The sequence below is a fragment of the Saccopteryx bilineata genome, chromosome 2 (genome assembly GCF_036850765.1).
Source record: "Saccopteryx bilineata isolate mSacBil1 chromosome 2, mSacBil1_pri_phased_curated, whole genome shotgun sequence".
Taxonomy (NCBI): Eukaryota; Metazoa; Chordata; class Mammalia; order Chiroptera; family Emballonuridae; genus Saccopteryx; species Saccopteryx bilineata.
In genome coordinates, this window is record NC_089491.1 from 229,152,399 (window position 1) to 229,173,853 (window position 21,455).

The 21,455-nt window shown below is 42.2% G+C and overlaps 1 protein-coding gene across 2 annotated transcripts in view; it reads right to left on the reverse strand.

The window, feature by feature from the left end:
• Nucleotides 1–3,316: 3,316 nt before the first annotated feature.
• The window catches only part of MRPS6 (mitochondrial ribosomal protein S6), a 77,560-nt gene continuing 59,421 nt past the window's right edge, over nucleotides 3,317–21,455 (reverse strand). For both annotated transcript variants that reach the window (XM_066259452.1, XM_066259453.1), the window contains one exon: nucleotides 3,317–3,886. In XM_066259452.1, coding sequence (XP_066115549.1) covers nucleotides 3,697–3,886 — 190 coding nt within the window. In that variant the 3' untranslated portion in view covers nucleotides 3,317–3,696. The remainder of the gene's footprint in view (nucleotides 3,887–21,455) is intronic.

A 21,455-nucleotide genomic window follows, 5' to 3' on the forward strand; every position in this document is an offset into this window, starting at 1 on the left:
CTCTCCTTCCTCTCTGTCTCTCTCTTTCCCTCCCGCAGCCAAGGCTCCATTGGAGCAAAGATGGCCCAGGTGCTGGGGATGGCTCCATGGCCTTTGCCTCAGGCGCGAGAGTGGCTCTGGTCACAACAGAGCGACACCTCGGATGGGCAAAGCATCGCCCCCTGGTGGGCGTGCCAGGTGGATCCCAGTAGGGCGCATGCAGGAGTCTGTCTGACTGCCTCCCCATTTCCAGCTTCAGAAAAATACAAAAATAAATAAAAAATAATCTTTTTAGTTCAAGCCCTTAGCAGCCAGGAAATGTTTCTTCACCAGCAGATGGCTACTCAGATGCTCCCAGAATGCCCAGTCTCCCCCACACTCCAAGCTCCTTCCCACCATCACATCTGCTCCCAGGTGTCCCCAAAGCATACCTAGCATTTCTGCCACCTCCCATCTCCCACCTGCTATGATCCTGCTAGATGTCCCCATGCCTGCTCACATGCCATCTCTGCTCAAACGCCCTCCCCCGATCCAAGTACTGTGTCCACAGCACTTGGTTTGAACCTATTATTTTTATTATGGCCTGTTTTGAGATAGCTCTGCCAGCAGCCTGGGCAGGAGGACCCAGTCCTTGGCTGCACCCAGGCCCCGTTCAGGCTGAGGGTCCACATGGGAGTCAGTGCTGCAGAGGAAGGGACAGCAGCTTCATTTTGGAGTTTCCAAGGGTGGTGGTCATCTCACTTAGCCTGCCTCCTTCCCATCACTCAAAAGTGTGCCACAGACTGCCGAACACCCATGTCCTGAAATGACCATGACATTGTATTCTCAGGGACTAGCAATTAGAGAACAAAGTGCCAGCACCACACTCCGGCCATGAGGACAACTATCACTATCTGAGTGGTAGTCCTTCACCCCAGGCACCCAGGTGCCTTATTTCACCTAAGAGGACAAAGGCAAGCTCATCCTTACTGGATGGAAAAGACTACAAGCTGTCCGAGTTCTCCAGTTCAAGATCATGACTGTCACTTTGACCTTGTGGGATCAAGGGCAAATCTCTGAGCCCATTTCCTTATCTAAAAAAGAGGGCCAACACCACCTAGAAGAGTGCTGAAAGGAGTAATGAGGTCACAGACAAAACGTGTAGCACAGCACATGGCAAGCAGCTTGCACAAAGTGAACTCTAAGGACCACGGGAGGCACACTCAGGGAGCACCTGAGTGGAAGTACAGAAGACACAAACTGTCTGGTAGCAGAGTGCCCTCGCTGGCCCTGGCTGAGAGCCTTTGCTTTCAGGAAATTCCTAAAGAAACAGGAAGTAGCATATTTCCCAGATAAGCTCCACTTTATCCCTTTTACTTCCTGTCTACAGTTCTTAATGACCCTCTTTACTGAACTATTGCTCTTCAGAGACTTTTTATAGCTTTCTGCCTCTGGAGGAAGTTGAAGCTGGATACTGTCTGGACCTTAAAAATAAGCAAAGTGACAAGTCCAGCAGCAGCAGCAGCACAGAGGGAGGAAGCCCAGGACTAGTGAGCCGCTAGGCTCCTCCTGGCTCCTGTGGCATCTGTCCACCCACCTCCCCATGCTCTAGGCTTGTCTTGATTTAGAAGGGGCAGAGGCCGTCTCTGGGACCCTTCTGCTTTCACATGACCTGAATGTACAAGTTCATGTAACCAGAGATTCCACTTAGTAATGCGGCTCTGCCCCCAACACTTCATGCACAGAAGCTGGTCATCTGGGCTTCTGAGACACCTGTGTGGAGTGCCCCTGGGGAAGTGGAAAGGCTGGTTGATTTCTTCCAAGTTGGCAGCTCTGATTAAACTAAGGAGGAAAAGCCTCATCTGCACCCACCACAGAAGCCATCCCCTGGGGTCCTCGGCTTCCTAGGACTGGAGCAGATACCACATATGGAACTTTTTAAAGAATTTTTTTTAAAGGCAGGTAGCCCTTACTGATTCTAAGAGAGGGGTGTAAACTCAGCCTCACAGAATGAAAAACCTGGAACAGACCAGGAATGAAAGTTCAGTTAGTTTCTAGATCAATTTTCCAGTTGGTTGAGGGACAAGGCCTAGAAGCCACATGTAGCATGCCAGCTGTGTCCTCCCCTTTAACTCACATTGCTGATGAGGTAGTTAGTGGCTGAAAAGCCACAAGGCTGGACACTGGCTTCACTTCCTTCGCCAAGCCTTTGCCTAACAGAATAGGTCTATCTCTGCCTAGGGCACCTCCTTATGCCTTTGAGCTGTACTAAGGTTACCACATAAAATACAGGACACTTAAATAAAGTTGAATTTCAAATGACCTTCACTTTTTGCTATGTTTCATGCAATATTTAGAAGAGCATACTAATGGGGGAAAATGATTCGTTGTTTATCTGAAATTCAAATTTAACTGAGCATCTTGCATTTCTATTTGCTAAATATGGTGGCCTGAATTACACACATTTCAAGCAAAGACTGGTTGGTTCGTTGTCTCAAAAGTGTAACAATATCCCAAACCTATCTCTCCCCTGTCAGAACAATAATCCTCAAAACAAAACTTGTCTTTTAATTTCTTGGACATGTTTTTAAAAAACTGATCAAAAGGTTTCAAATTAAAAATAACTTTTACGAGATTTATCTTCTTGCAAGTCCCTCTAAATGAAGAGCTCAGCTTGTGTGTGGCCGCAGGCACTGATGCCAGCTGGCTCTGTGGAAGCATGTACAGGCCCGCGCCGCAGAAGTCAAAGGTGGTTGCTCCTCAGAGAGGCCTGCCCACTGAGCATCAGGGGGAGGTGGGTGCCCACGTGTCAGAGCACCAAGCACGCAACACACATCCCTCTACAAAGAGCAGCACCCACCACAATGACAACTGTGAGAGAAATGGAAAAGTTACTGATTTTATAGAAGCCCAGCAGTCAAGGAGCAGACACCCCCGCCTCCCACCCGCACCCCACCCACATCTCCTGGTCTCTGAACTTGGGCTGGTAACCAAGTAACCCATCCCTCACACGTCTAGCATTCTGAGCAGCCTGGTGCTGCAAGGCCTGGGGTAGTGCTCTGTGCTGGGACAGGTGAAGATCAAATACCAGACACACACACAGAGTTTTTAAAAATCGTGTTTATTACTCTGATCAAAAGTTACTCATGCCTGGCCTGTGGTGGTGCAGTGCATAGAACGTCAATCTGGAATGCTGAGGTCATCAGTTCAAAATCCTGGGCTTGCCTGGTCCACCTGGTCAAGGCACATACGAGAAGCAACAAGCAAGCAATGAACACTAAAGTGAAGCAACTATGAGTTGATACTTCTTATTCCCTCACCATGTAAAATCAAACAAAAGTCACTCATACAATAGAGCAAGGTTTTAGAGTCTGAATATTTATTTTGCATGATTATATAGTCTAAATGACTAGCTCACAATCCAAGTCAGTTGTATAAGTTTTGTTGTTCAAAATGGTGTTACTGTTAAAGGGCCAAAGACCTCACTGACAAAAAAAAACCCCATTGTATATATTAAAAAAAATCAAGAATGACATGCTTATACCACACATTACAAAGTGGCTTCAAGCAAGCCATTTCCCCACCTGTAACAGCAAATAAGATCAAGAGCTAAAAATACCAAGAAAACTCAAATGGCACCTGTAACACACTTATATAAAGGTCAACCTTGTAAATTGTTAACTGATAATGCTCAAAAGTGAGAGAATTAAATATAAAGCCAGAATCTGATGAATCTTCTCATTTCCTCTTCTTTGTGGAATATAGTTTTTCTTCAAGTGGGACCTGGACAATCCCTTCACACTCCTTTACTTCCTGGGTCAGCGGGTGTTTTACAATATTAGGTCTAATTACATCAATGTCTCGGGACAAGTGATCCATTACACTTTCAACAGTTGTTGTTGGTGCATAAAAATCCACCAAGAAATACCTGCAATAAAATAAAAATTGGTGAATTCCTGCATTCTGAAATACAACACTTCCACTATATTGGTCAATACTTTCATTCTACTCCTCCTCAGATAAAGACCTCACCTATACACACTACATACTAGCAGCTGACCAGCTAAACAAAAGCACAGTGGTGTGCCCAATCTCCCTTTTCCCATGTCCTTTTCCATTATCCTGTTGTGAAAATCTGAATCTAAATAAACATGGTAGCAAAAAAGCCTTGTAATATTACACACTGGGAAATACTAGGAAGTATGGTTAAATTATGGGAGCAAAATCAGAATTTGCTGTTCAACAAGATTGAACTTCTAAATAAACCATTAGTTGAAGTTTTTGTGTAAGAAAACATCTATCAGATAGTCTTCTAATTTTCCAAATGATTTTATAAGAAACATAATGCATCTAAAGCCATCAGCTACACTCACAAACAAGGGAAAAGATTAATAAAGGCCTGGGATTTGTCTAAGACTATCCTGCACATTCAAAAATCGACAAGGAACAAGAAGAAAATTACTTTAAAAATTACTTCCCTAACCTAGGGAAGAAAACAAATATCCAGATCCAGAGAATTTCAATGAACTCATAAACACCCACACCAAGATATATTATCATTAAAATGTCAAAAATTAAAGACAAGAAGAGAATATTAAAAGCAGAAAGAGAAAAAGAAACTTGTTACATACAAGGAAACTCCCATAAGACTATCAGGATATTTTTCAGCAAAAACTCTGCAAGCCAAAAGGGAGTGGTACAATATAGGCAAAGTGCTGAAAGAAAAAACTTCCAACCAAGAATACTCTCTACAGCAAAGTGATCATTCAGAATGGAAGGAGAAGGAGTTTTCCAGACAAACAAAAGCTAAAGGAGTTCATCACCATTAAACAAGCTTTACAAGAAAGGAACTTTGTTAAACTGAAAAGAAAGAACCTAATTAGTAAAAAGAAAATCTATTAAATAATAAATCTCACTGGAAAGGTGAATAAATAGTAAAGGTAGTGGATTCATCGCTTATAAAGCATAGTAGTAAAACTAACTATGATTTTGATAATTAGTAAGGGATATACAAAATAAAAGATGTAAAATGTGACATCAATAAAGAGTGGAGGGAGTAAAAAAGCTGATCTGTAGAATAGATCAAACTAAAGTTTGATTTAAAATAGACTGTTATAGATGTAAGTTGGGATCTGTAAGCCTCATCGTAGACACAAAGCAAAAACCTATATAGTAAACACACAAAAGAGGAAGAGAATGGAAGTGTAAGTATACCACTAAATAAAGTCATCAAACTATAAGGAAAGAGAGAAAGAGAAGAATAAAAAACTACAAAACGACCAGTAAACAATTAAAAAAATTACAGTAAGTACATACGTCTCAGTGAGTTCTTCATTCAAAGACACAGAGTTGCTGAATGGATAAAAGAATAAGCCCATTTATATGCTGCCTACAAGAAATTCACACAGACTGAAAGTGAAGGGATGGAAAAAGATATTCCATGCAAATGGAAAGAAACAGCTAAGATAGCTATACTCATGTCAGACAAAACAGACTTTAAAATGAAGAGAGCAGTAAAAGACAAAGGACATTACATATTAATAAAGGGGTTAACCCATCAAAAGGATATAAGATTTATAAATATGTATGCATCCAACATAAGGGCACCTAAATATATAAAGCAAATATTAAAAGACCTAAAGGTAGAAACGGACAGCAATGCAATTAATACCCCATTTGCATCAATGTATCAAACATCCAGACCCTCTCCCCTAAATATCAATAAGGAAATACTATCTGCCTTAAACGATACATTATACCAGATGTGGCCTTAACAGTTAGAGAAAGGGCATTCTTTTCAAGTGCACATGGAATATTAGCAGTATATATATATTAAAGCCACAAAACAAATTTTAATAGATTTAAAAAGATTAAAATAACATCAAGCATCTTTTCTGTTATAATGGTATGAAACTACAAATTAGTTACACAAAGAAATTTAGACAATTCACAAATATATGGAGATCAAACAACATGCTACTGAACAACCAATGGGTCAAAGAAAACATTAAAAGAGAAATTAAAAAACCAAAACCTGAGACAAATGAAAATGGAAATACAGGTTTTCTCCACTATCCAAAAGTGGACCATGCCTATGAAATCTTTAATAAACTGATAAGGAGTAAAGTAAAGATGCAATAACTAATAATTTATACAAAAACAAATTTTGAGCATTTCATGTACATACAATGTCTCAATTTATTCATCACAACCAAAACTCTTAATTATACCTAGTCTTATGCTAAGCATAACACCCTTTATGGAGCTCTTCTTAGGCTTTTCTGACACCTTAAGGCACATCACATCTTGCTAATAGATACACAAAATAAATCAAGATAAAGACCAGATGAGCACAGACACAGTTCAAAGATATGGCAGCTGGATGCTGAGTGTAGCTGCCAAGGAAGAAGCTTGCATGAAGGTCTCTCAAAACATTAAAAATAGAGCTACCATGTGAACCAGCAGTTCCACTTTTGGGTATTAACTCAAAGAAAACAAAAACACTAACTCAAAGATATCTGCACCCCCATGTTCATCCCAACATTATTTACAACAGCTAATATATGAAAACAATCTAAGTGTCTATTGATGGATGAATAAATAAAGAAAATGTGGTACATGTATACAATGGAATGTTATTCAGCCAAAAAAAAAAAAAAAAAGATAAAATCTTGCCATTAGCATCAACGTGGATGGAACAGAGTATTATATACTAAGTCAGTGGTCAGCAAATCGCGGCTCGCAAGTCACATGCGGCTCTTTGGCCCTTTGAGTGTGGCTCTTCCACAAAATACCAGGTGCAGGCGCGCAGGTACATGCGGTGGTGTCGGTCAGTCCTAATTAAGTTAATAACAATGTACCTACCTATATAGTTTAAGTTTAAAAAATCTGGCTCTCAAAAGAAATTTCAATTGTTGTACTGTTGATATTTGGCTCTGTTGACTAATGAGTTTGCTAACCACTGTACTAAGTGCAATAAAGTCAGGCAGAGAAAGATAAATATTGTATGATCTCTTTTATACATGAAATCTTAAAAAAAAAAGCTCACAGATAAAGAGAACAGATTGGTGGTTGCCAGAGGAGGGGGTGGAGAGTGAGAGAAATGGGGGTGTGTGTCAAAAGGCAAAAATAAAAATTAAGAAATAAATGTAGTACATTACTGAGCAACAAAAAAAAAGAAGCTAATTGTTTTCTGGATGCACAAACCTAAAAACAGGATGGAAGTTATCGCAATCAATTCCAGTTCAAATTCTTTTCTTCTTTACCCATAATAAGAAAACATACACTGAAAAATACATCAATTTTAAGAAATGCCCATGCTTACATTTTTCACTTTAGCAAATAACTTATGCTTACCTGTTTTCTGTATTAGCACATGATAATAAACTATTTCTCTCCAAGACCAAGACTGAGACAAGTTAAGCCCCTAAAACTGTATTTCGAGTAAGACTGCACCTGTGTGCGGAAAGGCCGCAGAATGACCCAGGTCAGACCCAAGCTGGTACAGAGGAAGGCTACCCTGAAATAGAAAGTGATCTGGCCACAGAATAGCCACACTATGGTGTAGAGGTGAGCAGGATTATAGGGTTTGAGGCCTGGGTTACGGGACAGGGCAGACCTTTGGCAACCGTGCAGAAACTCAAGTTTGCCAAGCTGCAGTCATTTAGTCAGTCAACCTATACCTTCCCAAGAGGGGGTCCTGTAAGTTAGGCAGTCAGTGATGGGGCCATGTCTATCAGTCTATATACAGTATAATTTCCCCAGTCTCTTACCTATTATTTCATTCTGAGGTTCTAAACTCCCGTGTATACTAGAAGAAAAAGGAAACTACTTGAATCTTGGGTGAGAAAGAATTTAACATTCATCTACTCAGATGAGACTAATACAGATGAGGATGTCATACAATTCAGTGGTCATAGAAGATCAACAATTTCTTCAGCTCAGCTAGGTAACAATACAAAGAAGTGTCCTTATTCCCTGCCTGTCCCTCCTCCCAGTTCTCAAAGTTTAAGCCTCCCTTGTAATGTTTGGTTTGGGCCACAGTGTTGTAAAAAGGCAGTTTTCAGGGCAGTATTTCAGAATTCTGCAGTGTTACAGCTGGTGAAGATGATCTTTGACATCACTTACTTTGTTCGAACAGCACTCCTCTCCTGAGCATATTCCCATCCCCTGGCTGTGCATTCCCCATTCCTCTGCCACAGCATTCTTCACCCAAGGTCCAAGTAGCTCATCTCTCACTTCCATAATGTCCCGCCCAAACATCACCATGTCAGAGGGGCCTTCTTTGACCATACACCAAGCCACATTCCTCTCGCCCTTACTAAAGGCGTTATTTTTTTTCTTTTAGTACTTTATCACCACTGACAAAGCACACACTTGTTTACTGTCTGTTTCACTCTATCACTGCCCTAAGGACTTTGTTGCTATATCCCCAGCACCCTGAATAGAAGTTAAAATAGCAGGTCCACAATAAATATTTGAAAGTGGTGGTATTGGCATGACCAAAACTAAAAATTCAGCAAGGAAGTCATGAAAAAAAAAAAAGGATGGCATTTCTATAATTCTGAACAAAGAGGATTTAAAACTCCTAAGAAAACTTCCTAAGCAAATATTCACTCTTAGCAAAGCCTAATAGGAAAGTCATTCTATTAAACAATATTGAAAAATAAAAGGATAGACACACGTCTCATGCAAAAATACTAATCAAAAGAAAAGTTCAAGTGGCTATAGTAGTATAGTAATAGTGTATACTTTGGAGCAAAAAAAAAAATTACCAGGGGAAAAAAGAGACAGCCATAGCCCTGGCCAGTTTGGCTCAACAGTAGAGCATTGGCCCAGCCTGTGATGTCCTGGGTTCAATTCCCAGTCAGGGCACACAGAAGAAACGACCATCTGCTTCTCCACCCTTCCCCCTCCTCTCTTTCTCTCTTCCCGTCCTGCAACCATAGCTCAATTGGTTTGAGTAAATTGGCCCTAGGTGCTAATGATGGCTCCATGGCCTCACTTGAGATGCTAAAAACGAGGTTCAGTTGCAAACATGGCCCCAGATAGGCAGAGTTTCTACCCCCAATGGGGGTTGCCAGGTGGATCCTGGTCAAGGCATATGCGAGAGTCTGTGTCTGTATTTCCCTTCCTCTCGCTTGGAAAAGAAGAAGAAGAAAAAAAGAGACAACACATAAAAATGGGTTCACCAGCAAGACACAACAACTCTGTATGTTTATGTAGCACAGAAGAGAGCTTCAACATGCAGCAAGTAAAAACTAACAGAACTGAAAAGAGAAGTGGACAAATTCACAAGAGGAGGAGACTTTAAACATCGCTCTCAGTAACTGATAAAACTAGTATACAGAAAATCAGCAAAGATATAGTAAAAGTGAACATCACCATCAGCCATCTGGATCTGACATTTATGGACCCTTCCACCCAACAAGAGTAGGACACATATTATTCACAAGTATATACAAAACATTTATCAAAGTCGACCAAATTCTGGACCATAAAATGAGTCTCAAAAAATCTAAAGAGAGTTGAGTCATACAGAAAAATGTTGGGAAAATCTCCAAATACTTGGAAACTAAATATATGGATACATAACCTATGGGTCAAAGAAGAAATCAATAGGAAATTAACAAAGTACTATGAATTGAATGAAAATAAAATGCATCAAACTTTGGGGGATGCTACTAAAGCAGTACTCAACGAGAAATTTATAGCACTACACACTTATGTATTATAAAAAAACAATAAAATCTTCACATCAATTATCTCAGTTTCCACCTATGAAACCAAACAAAAAAGAGCAAATTAAATTCTAAGTAAGACAAAAACAAAGAAAATAACAAGGATCCGTGCAGAAATTTATGAACAAGAAAACAGAAAAATAAGAACATCCATGACACCAAATAATAGTTCATTGTGAGGATCAACAAAATTGATATACCTCTAATGAGACTGATCAGTAATAAAAATGTAAGAAACAAATTACCAATAGTTAGGAATAAAAGAGGTGAAAAAGACAACAAATTTTACAGTAAGTGAAGGTCATAATCAATTTTTGCAATTAATTTGAAAACATAGCTGAAATTCCTTGAAAAAGACTACTAAGCCCTCGCTGATAGTTCAGTTGGTTAGAGCCTTGTCCTGATATGCCAGGGTTGAGGGTTTGATCTTCATTCAGGGCACATACAAGTCAACCAATGAATGCATAAATGAGTAGAACAAATCAGTGTTCTCTCACTCTCTAAAAAATAACTAAAAGATTACCAAAACTCACTCAAGAAGAAATAGACAGCGTAAATAGCTCTATATCAATTAAAATTGTAGTTAAAAACCTCCCACAAAGACAACTACAGACCTAAATAGCTTTACTGGTGAATTCTACTAAACATTTAAGGAAAACATACCAATTCTGATACAAACTGATGCAGAAAATAGAAAAACACTTCTCAAGTTTTCTATGGGTCCAACATTACTTTCATACGGGGGAGGGGAGCAGGGACTAATATCTCTCATGAACACAATGAAAAAATCCTAAATAAAATTTTAGCAAGTTGACTACTATAATATATAGAAAGAACACTATATCATGATCAAGTAGGGTTTAACCCAAGACACAAGATTGGTTTAACATTTGGGAAATCAATGTAAATTATTAAGACACCTCAAAAAGGAAAACCATGTGATAGGCCAAAAAAAAAAAAAAAAAAAAGAGAGAGAGCTTCTTCAATATTATAAAGAGCATCTCTGAAAAACCTGCAACTGACAACATGCTAATTGGTGAAGGTCTGAATGCTTTCCCCTAAGAATGGGAGCAAACAAGGAAGTCAGCTCTTGCCACTTCAAAACTTTACTGAAGGTTTTTGCCAGTGCAATAAGGCAAGAAAAGAATAAAAGGAATAAAAGGCATCCACGGTGATAAAAACAAAAGCAAAATTCTTTATTGCAAATGTCATTATTGGGCATACAAAAAAAATCTAAAGACATGTATAAAAAGATACTAGAACTAATAAGTGAGTTTAGTAAGGTTATAAGATACAAGATTAATATACCAAAAATAATCAACTGTATTTCTATACACTAGCAACAAATAATCAGACCTTGAAATTAAATCTGAAATACCTAGGGATAAATTTGACAAGAGATGTGCACAACCTGTCCATTGCTAAAAGAGAGTAAAGAAAACCTACATTCATGGAAAGGTATACTTGTCCATGGGCAGAAAAATTCAAATTTATTTAAATGTCAATTCTCCCAAATCGATCTATAGATTCAAAAGTATCTCAACCAGCCTGACTAGGCAGTGGCAAAGTAGATAGAGTATCGAACTGGGACACAGAGGACCCAGGTTTGATACCCCCAGGTCACCAGCTCAAGTGTGGACTTATCCGGCTTGAGCATGGGCTTACCATCTTGAGCATGGGGTCGCTGGCTTGAGCATGGGATCATAAACATGACCCTATGGTTGCTGGCTTGGGCAAGGGGTCACTCACTCCGCTGTAGCCCCTGGTCAAGGCAAATATGAGAAAGCAATCAATGAACAATTAAGGAGCTGCAACGAAAAACTGATGCTTCTCATCTCTCTCCCTTCCTGTCTGTCCCTCTTCTGTTACAAAAACAAACAAACAAACAAACAAAAAAATACCATAAAGTTATTAGAAGAAACACAAGAAAAACCCTTTGTGGCCTTGGTTTAATCAAAAATTCCTCAGATATAACAGCAAAAGCACAACCCATTAAAAAAAAGTGATGTCAGACTTCATCAAAATTAAAAACTGCTCTTTGAAAGATACTATTAAGATAATAAAAAGACAAGCCACAGAGTAGGATCTGTAAATCACATGTCTGAGAAAGGACTTGTTTCTAAAATATAAAGAACTTTAAAATTTTTAATTAAAAAAATTTTTGATGGGTATAATATTTGAACAAGCATTTCAAAATATACAATGGTGAAGCACATAAAAAGATGCTTAATATTATTAATCATTAGAAAAGTGCAAATTAAAACCACAAAGATACCTACTAGAATGGTTAAAATTAAAGACTGACCATACCAACTTTTGGTGAGAATGGACAGGAACTGGCACTCTCATACCCTGCTGGTGGGAATGCAATGTGATACAACTACTTTGGAAAAGTTTGGCATTTTCTTAGAAAGTTAACATACCCCTACCATTTTAATTAAGTCATTCTATTCCTAAGTATTTACCGAAGAAAATTAAAGCCTGTGTCCATATAACTTGTACTTGAATGTTCATAGCAGCTTTATTTCTAACAATCCCAAACTGGAAACATAAATATCCATCAACATAGAAACTGATAAGCAAACGGGCATATCCATCAATGGCATACAACCCAGGAATAAAAAAAACAAAACACTATTGATAAATTTCATAATAATTTTACTGAGTGAAAGAAACTATAGAGTCAAAGGGTAAATACTGTCTGCTTCTATCTAAGTAAGAGTCTAGAAAATACAAATTAATCTACAGTGAAAGAGAGCAGATCAGTGGTTGCTGGAGATTGGGGACAAATGACGGGAAGAAATTCAAGAGGCAGGGAAACAATTTATTACCTTGATTGTGGTGATTTCATGGTATAGACATATGTCAAACTTATTAAATTATACAATTCTCTTTTTAAGATTTTATTTATTGATTTTATAGAGAGAGGAGGGGGAACGAGAAATAGTTGCTTCACTAGCTGTTCATTGGTTACTTCTTGTGTGTGTACCTTGACCAGGCAAGCCCAGGGTTTCGAACAGGCAACCTCAGCATTCCAGGGCTGTGCTCTATCCAATGCGCCACCACAGGCTAGGCAATTGTACAATTTCTATGACTGAAGATGGTGTGTAGAAAGTTGAATGGGCAGGACTTGGTGAAGGACTTGATAGGGCGTGGTGATGAGAGCAATTATAGCAGATAAAGACACCAGGTTTTCTTGAGAAATGAACCAAAATTGTGTAAACTCCTCCACTATCTGGCAAACTTCTTGAAGCAGTGACTTTTATGTTAGCTCACTGGTGAGCTCACCATGTGAGCTTTTCTGGAAATTATACACCAACCCATCCAAGTTTTCCAAGGTTTCAGTCCACATCTGTACTTCTACCTCACAGGGCAGGCACAGGGCTGCGAGGACCCAACTTATGAACCACTCCCTTTGTTCAACATTTAATTCTTGATACTTGCCTTAAGTAAGGCTCTGAAATAGGGCCTACAAAGTAAGTGTGACCAACCTTAAACTGCTTTCTACTGCCAACCCCTGGTCATTTACCTACTCCCCTAGTCCCCAAGTAATTATGGCTGCCTGAGGGCCAAGGCAGGGGAATTATCTCTCAACACAGCCCCAGCATCTTTCTCCCTATTTTATACATATGTCCTTTGGTTCAGTTTCACCAAATGTCCTTTCCAAGACCTTGAACAAGTTATGACCTCATCTTCTGTATGCCAACATTCCCTCCATACTTAATTCTGTAACAGGTAGTTTTTCTTTGAACACATATGCATCCTTCTCAGTTCCTTCCTCTCCATACCTTCTCTAGTTTCCCTAGAAGAAGAGTCTTCCTCTTTTGCATGATTACACTTAAAGCCCTGTGCTAGTGGCTGAGGTTGTGTGCTGGTGAAATACCATGTATGAAATAAGATAACACAGAGGGAAGTGCTTAGCAAGGGCCTGACATGTTCTGGGCACTCGATAACACAGGCTGTGACCACTGCCAGCCCCAAATGCTCTAAGTACTCCTGTCCAGGAAGTCCACAGGTGGCTCCCTGCTCTCCTGAGTTTGGCCTGCCCTTCTTTACAGTCAGGAATTCAAGTTATCCCAATACCATACGTAGGGTTCAGCAAGCACTGTTTTCTACCATTTTCCATTCAACTATCCCACAGAAGCATTTTTCTGTACATGAGCTTTGGAGTATAAACATGTTTCTAAGAGAAACTGTGTTTAGCCTGACCAGGCGGTGGCACAGTGGATAGAGCGTCGGACTGGGATGCAGAGGACCCAGGTTCAAAACCCTGAGGTTGCCAACTTGAGCGTGGGCTCATCTGGTTTGAGCAAAAGCCCACCAGCTTGAACCCAAGTCACTGGCTTGATCAAGGGATTACTCGGTCTGCTGAAGGCCCACGGTCAAGGCATATATGAGAAAGCAATCAATGAACAACTAAGGTGTTGCAACGCGCAATGAAAAACTAATGATTGATGCTTCTCATCTCTCTCTGCTCCTGTCTGTCTGTCCCTGTCTATCCCTCTCTCTGATTCACTCTCTGTCTCTGTAAAAAAAAAGAAACTGTGTTTACAGTTGCCAACAACCAACTCTCAGTCTTTCTGAACAGTATTCTCCACATACTGGCACTCACCAAATAATTCTAAGAAATACACACAAAGCTTTTGAATACCATTTTGTGGTAAGTATAAAAAGGACACCCAAGGGAAATGAGAAACCTAATATATAAGAAACCTCTTATTTAAGAAATTAAAAGGGAAGTGTCCTACACAGAACTTTCTAACTTTCAAAGTGCTCTTGCATCTTCTCCACAGCTTGATGAAGAGGCTGAGGGGAGGAGACTGGAAGCCCAACTCTGCGTGGCACTCAGGGGACAGAAGAAACGAAGTGGGCCCGGTGTTGGTTTGGGTCCAGCAGCCCTCTCCCCAGCAACAACTACTACTCTAGTAGTTTTCAACATCTTTCCTGCTCTCTGACCCCATTGGTTTTTACAATGGTGAAGTTGTTAGCTCAGGGTCATTTAGCTACTAAGTGGCTGCAGCCAGGATTCCAATAGAGCAAGTCTTTATTTACACTTGGGAACACAAGAAGCTACACCGAGCTTTGGAACCAATGGGTTTCAGAATGTACATGCTGGAGAGGACCATGAACACAATGCCATCCAACTCCCTCATGTTGCTTATGAGGGAACTGATCTGCTGCAGGACACAAAGTGAGAGGGAGCTCCAGGCCCCACCCGTTCCCCACTGTCAACCACATCTACCGCTACCTAGCAGTCAGCATTCTGGAGGTTTCTCAAGGGTAGAAAGAAATGCTAGAAGGTCTGTAAATCCTAATCTGTGGCTTCTAGAAGCTGCTGTTACTACTACAACCTACCCCGCCCACCCCAGTCATGACACTTCTCTAGCAACCAAACCCAAACACAGCTGTCATGCAAATGAGTTTGTGCCCACACCACAGCTGTGACAGTCATTTCATGCTATCACCTGCTGATCTGTGCCTGGGGCTCATGTGGGCAAAGACAACTCCTACTGCCTTGTTCCTCATTGCACCATGGAAATTTCCACAGAAAGGAAACACCACCAAACAGAGAAGGGGAAAAGTGGATCAGACAGTCGATCTTACTGTAGTCACACTCTCAGCTGACGGCTGAACGTCTTTTGTCCCCACTCCCCTCCGAGGAACCAAGCTGTCTCTCCCCACCATGAGAAAAGCAAGCCCCAGTCCAGGACAAATCTGTCTGCCTTAGACTACCTCCATGTGCCTCAGTGGCCCAAGCACACAGGTCAATGGTCCATTATGGCTTTCCCACAGGAAAGATCATGACCATTGCTGGCTGCTTCCAGTATATATGCTTTGTTTTCACCTATATATTCCAGGATATATGCTTTGTTATCTTGAGCAAACTTAACTGGTCAGTTAACACCTATGGGCAAACCTCAGAAGGAGGCTAAAAAGATGGAGGCACATGTGGCCTCATCCTCCTGGAACATTTAGACAGCTGGGGGAGGAATCACAGGGTGCTGTGTGAGCAGAAACCTAGGCTTCCACTACCTGCCAGGTCTCCCACTCCTCCCACACACTGGACTCCTGGCTGCTGGGCTTTCCTAACCACCGATGATCTGAGCAATGACAATGGGATTTTGTGCAGCCATGAGAGCACCAAGTGCAGCCCTGCATTTCCATTTTACACATGAAGACAGTGAGGCCTGGAAACAACCCCTTGCAGTTGTGGGTCTAGCAGCTTCTGAGGCCTACAAGGGTCTTTTCCCACGAGAGCACAGCTCCATGACAGACCCATAAAAATGGGAGTCAGGCTGAAGAAATGACCTTGAAACTCTCTCGATACCGCTTCTTACATGCTGCCGAAGGTTGCCATGGAGAAACCATTCTGAAATTCAGATGAGCTGCTGTTCATGGGGCCGAAAAGGGCTTTAGTGTTTCCAGAGGAATCTGAGAGCCCTTTGCCTCTAAGAAATAGGAGGAGCAAGAGGATTCAATAACCACATGAAGTGTCAATGGTTGCTTCATCGCCTCACCAATCTAGGCAGGATCAAAACACATGGCCAATATCTCCGTCCTTATACACAATACGCTCCTCACTCAAGGGAAAACAGTTTAGAATAATGAGAATCACTGCAACTGCCTACACAGAACCTAAAGCTCAGGTGGGCAAATTCCAATAAGACACAAAAATAATCTAGTTCTCCAAATAGTTTCCTATTCTCCATTTTTACATTGACCAATGATAAATCAATAAAAATACTCAACGGACAGATCATTCTGGAGAACTCCAGCTTAGAGATCTACAACCTACTTAGTTTACCTTCCCAGCAACTCCACACATGCCCGTGGCACCAGCAGGGGGTCCACCCGCTGGCAGCCAGTGCTGACACACAAGCATTACCCTCGCCTTAAACACAAAGCCCAGCAGTCTTCACATTTAAAGCTGTTTTCTCGTGTATAGTTCTAATTAGGCAATCACTTCATCTACATGGTGAAAATCGGCTTTACAACCCTGCTTCTCTCTAGTTTATAGACAAGCCCTACAGTAGAGAAAGTAAGGAAATGACTGATATTTCATAGATAGTACCTGCCCACGTGGTCTTCAAAATGATCCTTTACCCGCCTGTATAGATATAATATATATATTTTTGACAGAGAGAGAGAGAGAGAGTCAGAGAGAGGAACAGATAGGGACAGTCAGACAGGAAAGGAAAGAGATGAGAAGCATCAATTCTTTGTTGCAGCACCTTAGTTGTTCATTGATTGCTTTCTCACATGTGCCTTGACCAGGGGACTACAGCAGAGCGAGTGACCCCTTGGGCTTCAAGCCAGCAACCCGCACTCAAACCAGCATCCGGCTCAAGCCGGATGAGCACGCACTCATGCTGGACACCTTGGGGTTTTGAGCCTGCATCCTCTGTGTCCCCGTCCGAAGCTCTATCCACTGCGCCACCACCTGGTCAGGCTCACCTTTGTATTTCTGAAGCCACATTACAAAACTTCTCACTACAATGACTGAAACCCCACAGAGCTCTGAGAAGACCCAGAGAAATGGCTTCCCCAGGACAGACTGAGCCCAAACTGGAAAAGGATGCCACCAGGAACACTCCGTCTACAGCAGCGGGCTTGCAGAGGGCGCAGCTATCTCCTTTCCACTTCTCTTCCCTGGTCCAGGCCTAGGACCACTCAGTCAGACACATGCTCTGCAGACTGCCCAGGACTGCCAGTGCCCCTCACACACACACAACACCCCTCCCTGGTTGCTGAGGGAGAAAGTGTGTCTTCTTGCAATGCTCCTAAATGTAAAGGTTATATTTGATTTTTTATATCATTTGTCATAACCCTGTATGGACAAGTTTTCCAGGAAAAAGGGCTTGCCTGAATTTCAGTTATATTCTTTGTCTCTGCCAAACCCAGTCACACACTCACTTACAGCCTCCCCTTCCCCCTAAGCAGACAAGTGGAAATTTCCACTGAAGCGCTCAGTGGCTCCCAGTGGATGGGGGGAGGGAAGGAGAGGGGAGGGAGTGGAAGCCAAAGCATCTTTAAGCCTTCTGAAGATAGAAAACAGACCGTTTGGATGCCAGTTCCTGGACATTATCGGTTAAACCTTGCTGAATTCAGGCTTTGCTGAGGCAGTGAGTTACTCACCTTAAAACCAAAGTACTCTCTGCATGGAAAAAAGCCCCATTTCTTTTTAGATCTGTTAGGTCTCATGCATCTGAAAAGCCAGTAAACCTGCTACAGAATCTGTACGAATCTTGGGTGCTGCCACTACACAAAAGCCTCCAAGGCCACTGCAGCCTGCCTCGAAAGACCTGGGGGAGCACTTGCACACAGAGCAGGGTCAGGACGCTGGCAGGTGGCGTGGAACGTGGGAATGCGTGCCAGCAGAAAGACCACAGAGGAGAACCAATCTCCTCCAGACAGGGTGCCAGCTCTCTTGGAGGAAGCTGCTGACACATTGGGGAAGCGAGTCAGTAAAATTCCACTGATTCACCCCAGATCCAGTTATTTTTATCATTCTGCGTACTTACAAATAAAATGGCATCTTACATGTAGGCTAGCAGGTCTTTGCTTTACCTATTCATACCAATTCACATTTTAAAGCAGATGAGAAAGAAGGGACAAAAAGGCAAGGAAAACCTCCCAAGTCCAGTGCTTGTTCTGGAGTCAGTCATCTCACTGCAGTCAAATCTGACCTGGAAGAACAGTCAAAGCCAATTGAGGGCATCCTTTCACAAATAAGCACAAGCCAGCACCGAACACAAGTCAGTTTCTCCAGTTCCCTCTCCCTCACCAGAAAATCATTCAGTCTTGTCTATTGTAAAGAGCCTTGAACGAGCCTGGGTAGCCCAGGTAAGACACTCAGGTGCTTCTGCAACCTCAGCACGGTCTAAACGAGCCTCTGCTCCCACCGCCCCCTTCTGCATGGGACACCATACCCTCTTACACTCTGAGGAACAGACTAAGAAAGGAACACCTTGCCTTTCCCACAGGTTAATGAAGGTACTCAGGGGAGCATGTGAAGACACAAAGGTGAGAAAATTGAGGCGGCCTCTGAGAAACTAAAGAAAATGCAGAGCCAAGAACCCTGGCTTCAAGTCATGCTCTAGTGGTCTCCAGACATGGCCTGGAGATAGCAGGTGGTGAATGCCACAAGGCTGTCTGGAAAGCTAGTCCAGAAGACCTACATTGCCCAAGCACCTTAACCTGGCCCAAACAGCAACAGGGACATCTAACCAACTCCCTGTTCCTAAATCCATGTCATCTAGGGGACAACTGACATGGAAAATGACTTCCCCTGAAAACATAGGTGTTTGAGATATCATCCCTGTCCCTGTTAAAAGTGACCTGACCCAGGCTTCACTCTGCTGCCATCTGGAACGTAGAGTAGCATTTTTAGAAACAAGGTTTAAAATGGTGCTTAACTGTATATACACAGCGACTTGTCCAATTCCATCACTCAGAGAGTGAGCGAAATAAGTTTCAGCGGATCAGCTTGAGAAACCATCAAGTTTTTCAATGGGAAAACAGGTTCCCAGTTACAAACAGACTCACAAATTTCTGGAATGGCACCTGTTTATAACGCTGAGACCAACCAAATCAATACCTGAACTATAATGATTACTTTCTCAGCACACGCTGCACACACAGACCTGATATAGTAATCAACATCAGGGACCACTGTCAAGGACCCACCCCTCTTCATTCTCAGATGACATTGACACAGCAGGGTCTCTCCTGCGCAAGCACTATTCTACACTCATTTTCCTCTCAGGCCGACTTGGCATGCGCAGCAGAGGTACGGGTGTGGGAAAAGGAGGTGTGGGGCAACAGTAGAGGCAGCAATCCAACATGATGGGACTAACAGAGGTGCCTGGGTGTCAGTCAGCCCAGGCCAGGAGAACCGTGCTATGCTGAGCCCTGCCCTTTCACCCCTTGGCCAGTGCCTAGGTTAGCCATATGCAGGCAAGTCTCTGACTCAATTAAAAACTCCTTGAGCTCAGCAACCACAATAATTACAAGAACCATCCTGAGACCCAGGAATACCACTAGGACATACCACTTCTTCCCCCAAAACATGAAAGCTACAAACATAATACCAAGAGCACCACAATGCAATATGCATTCTCAGTGGGTGCCTTGGCTCACTCAGCTGCCAGTTAAACAACTGGCCCTTACACACCAGCCTCAGGATTCAAATCAGTGCCCCATCACAATTATACAAACATGGCCTGGCCTCTAAGGCTGCTCAGAAAGAGCTAGCAACTACCATGTACTGGGATTCCCTGGAAAGGATCAGATCACGCCAGGCTTCCCACCTCTGACTGGTCACACAGACCCGCAGTTTCTGGTGGAGCATATATATCTATGTAACTACCGTTTCAGAGACCATACTTTGGAAAGCACTACCTTAAACAAATAAACACCAGACACTGATTTATCCCATAAAAACAAACTTAAAAACAGGAATGTCCCCAACTGGGGCTGGGCACCCCTTCTGTGTCTATATATAATACACACACATAACAATTTAAGAACACTGCTTCTCCTTTGCTGAGGAATCTGAAAGTAAAAAAGAACAGAAATAAACCCTTAAATATAAATGAACGAAGTGACTGCAGCACGGACTTCTGGGGCACGTGCATCCTGTCTGGACCCAGGATGCACAGCTAGTGCTGGCTTAGTTCCAGGTGTTTTCCAGGATCTGGATGTGTTCCACCTACACAAGAGCACTAGCACCACCCCAGCGCAGCACTGTATGTGCACAGAGGACTGAAAACTAAACATTTGTTAATGCAGAGGTTCGCAAAGTGTGGTCCTCACATAGCAGCCCCAGCACTACCTCGGGCATGGTGAAGCATGCTGATTCCAGAATGCTGGTCACACCATCTCCAACAAAGTCAAATCCTCTCCTCAAGAAAAGGGCAGAAGCAAGCACTCCCACTGCCATCCCTGAAAGCACACAGATGAGGACACAGACCCTCCCCTGTTTGGGATCTTCTAGCAGAGAACCTGGCTAAGCATTCTTGGCCAAACAGTATATGCTCCTCTTGAGACAAAAAGGCAAGAGGATTCATCGCCTTGCTGTTAAAACCAAATCCCTTTGTGGTTAAGATTTAAAAAAAAAATGTTGTACACACAAACCTCCACCCCTCACTGTTACTATGACTGTAGAAAAGGAAGAGCCACTGTGCATTTCATGTTGCCTAGCAACACCCCAGGCACACTCTTCAGAGGTGTTCTCAAGAAGCTGAACACTAGCACAAAACAAGGTGAAGCAATCAAAAGATGAAATGTGCAGTATGCGTTACGTCTTGGCAGAAGGTTTAAATGCAATAGGAAAGCCTCGTGTGAGACTCCACTCAGGCCTATCTCATGCATCGCACCTGCACCATACCACAGAGCACATCTCCAAAGAGTATCTCATGTGATCCCTGTGACAATGTAGCCACCACGGACTGCAGTGTCCCAGGAAGCAGAGCTGGTGAGAAGTAGAGGGAGACAAGCACTCCCGTCAGGACCTGCTCCACCGCAAACACCACTGCCTCCATCTTGCCCCGTCACACCTAGGCCCGAAACCGGGTCCTCCCTTCACACCAGAAACCAGGGCATGAAAAACTCACCATTAGGGCTTAGAGAAGCTTCTACCAACTCAACACACAGGTCTCAACGAATTTCTACAAAGAATAGTTATTACTACAGAATCAAGTATTTGATGTTTGAGGAAGTTGCTATATACTGTGTGAGAAAATATTCCATTCCAAA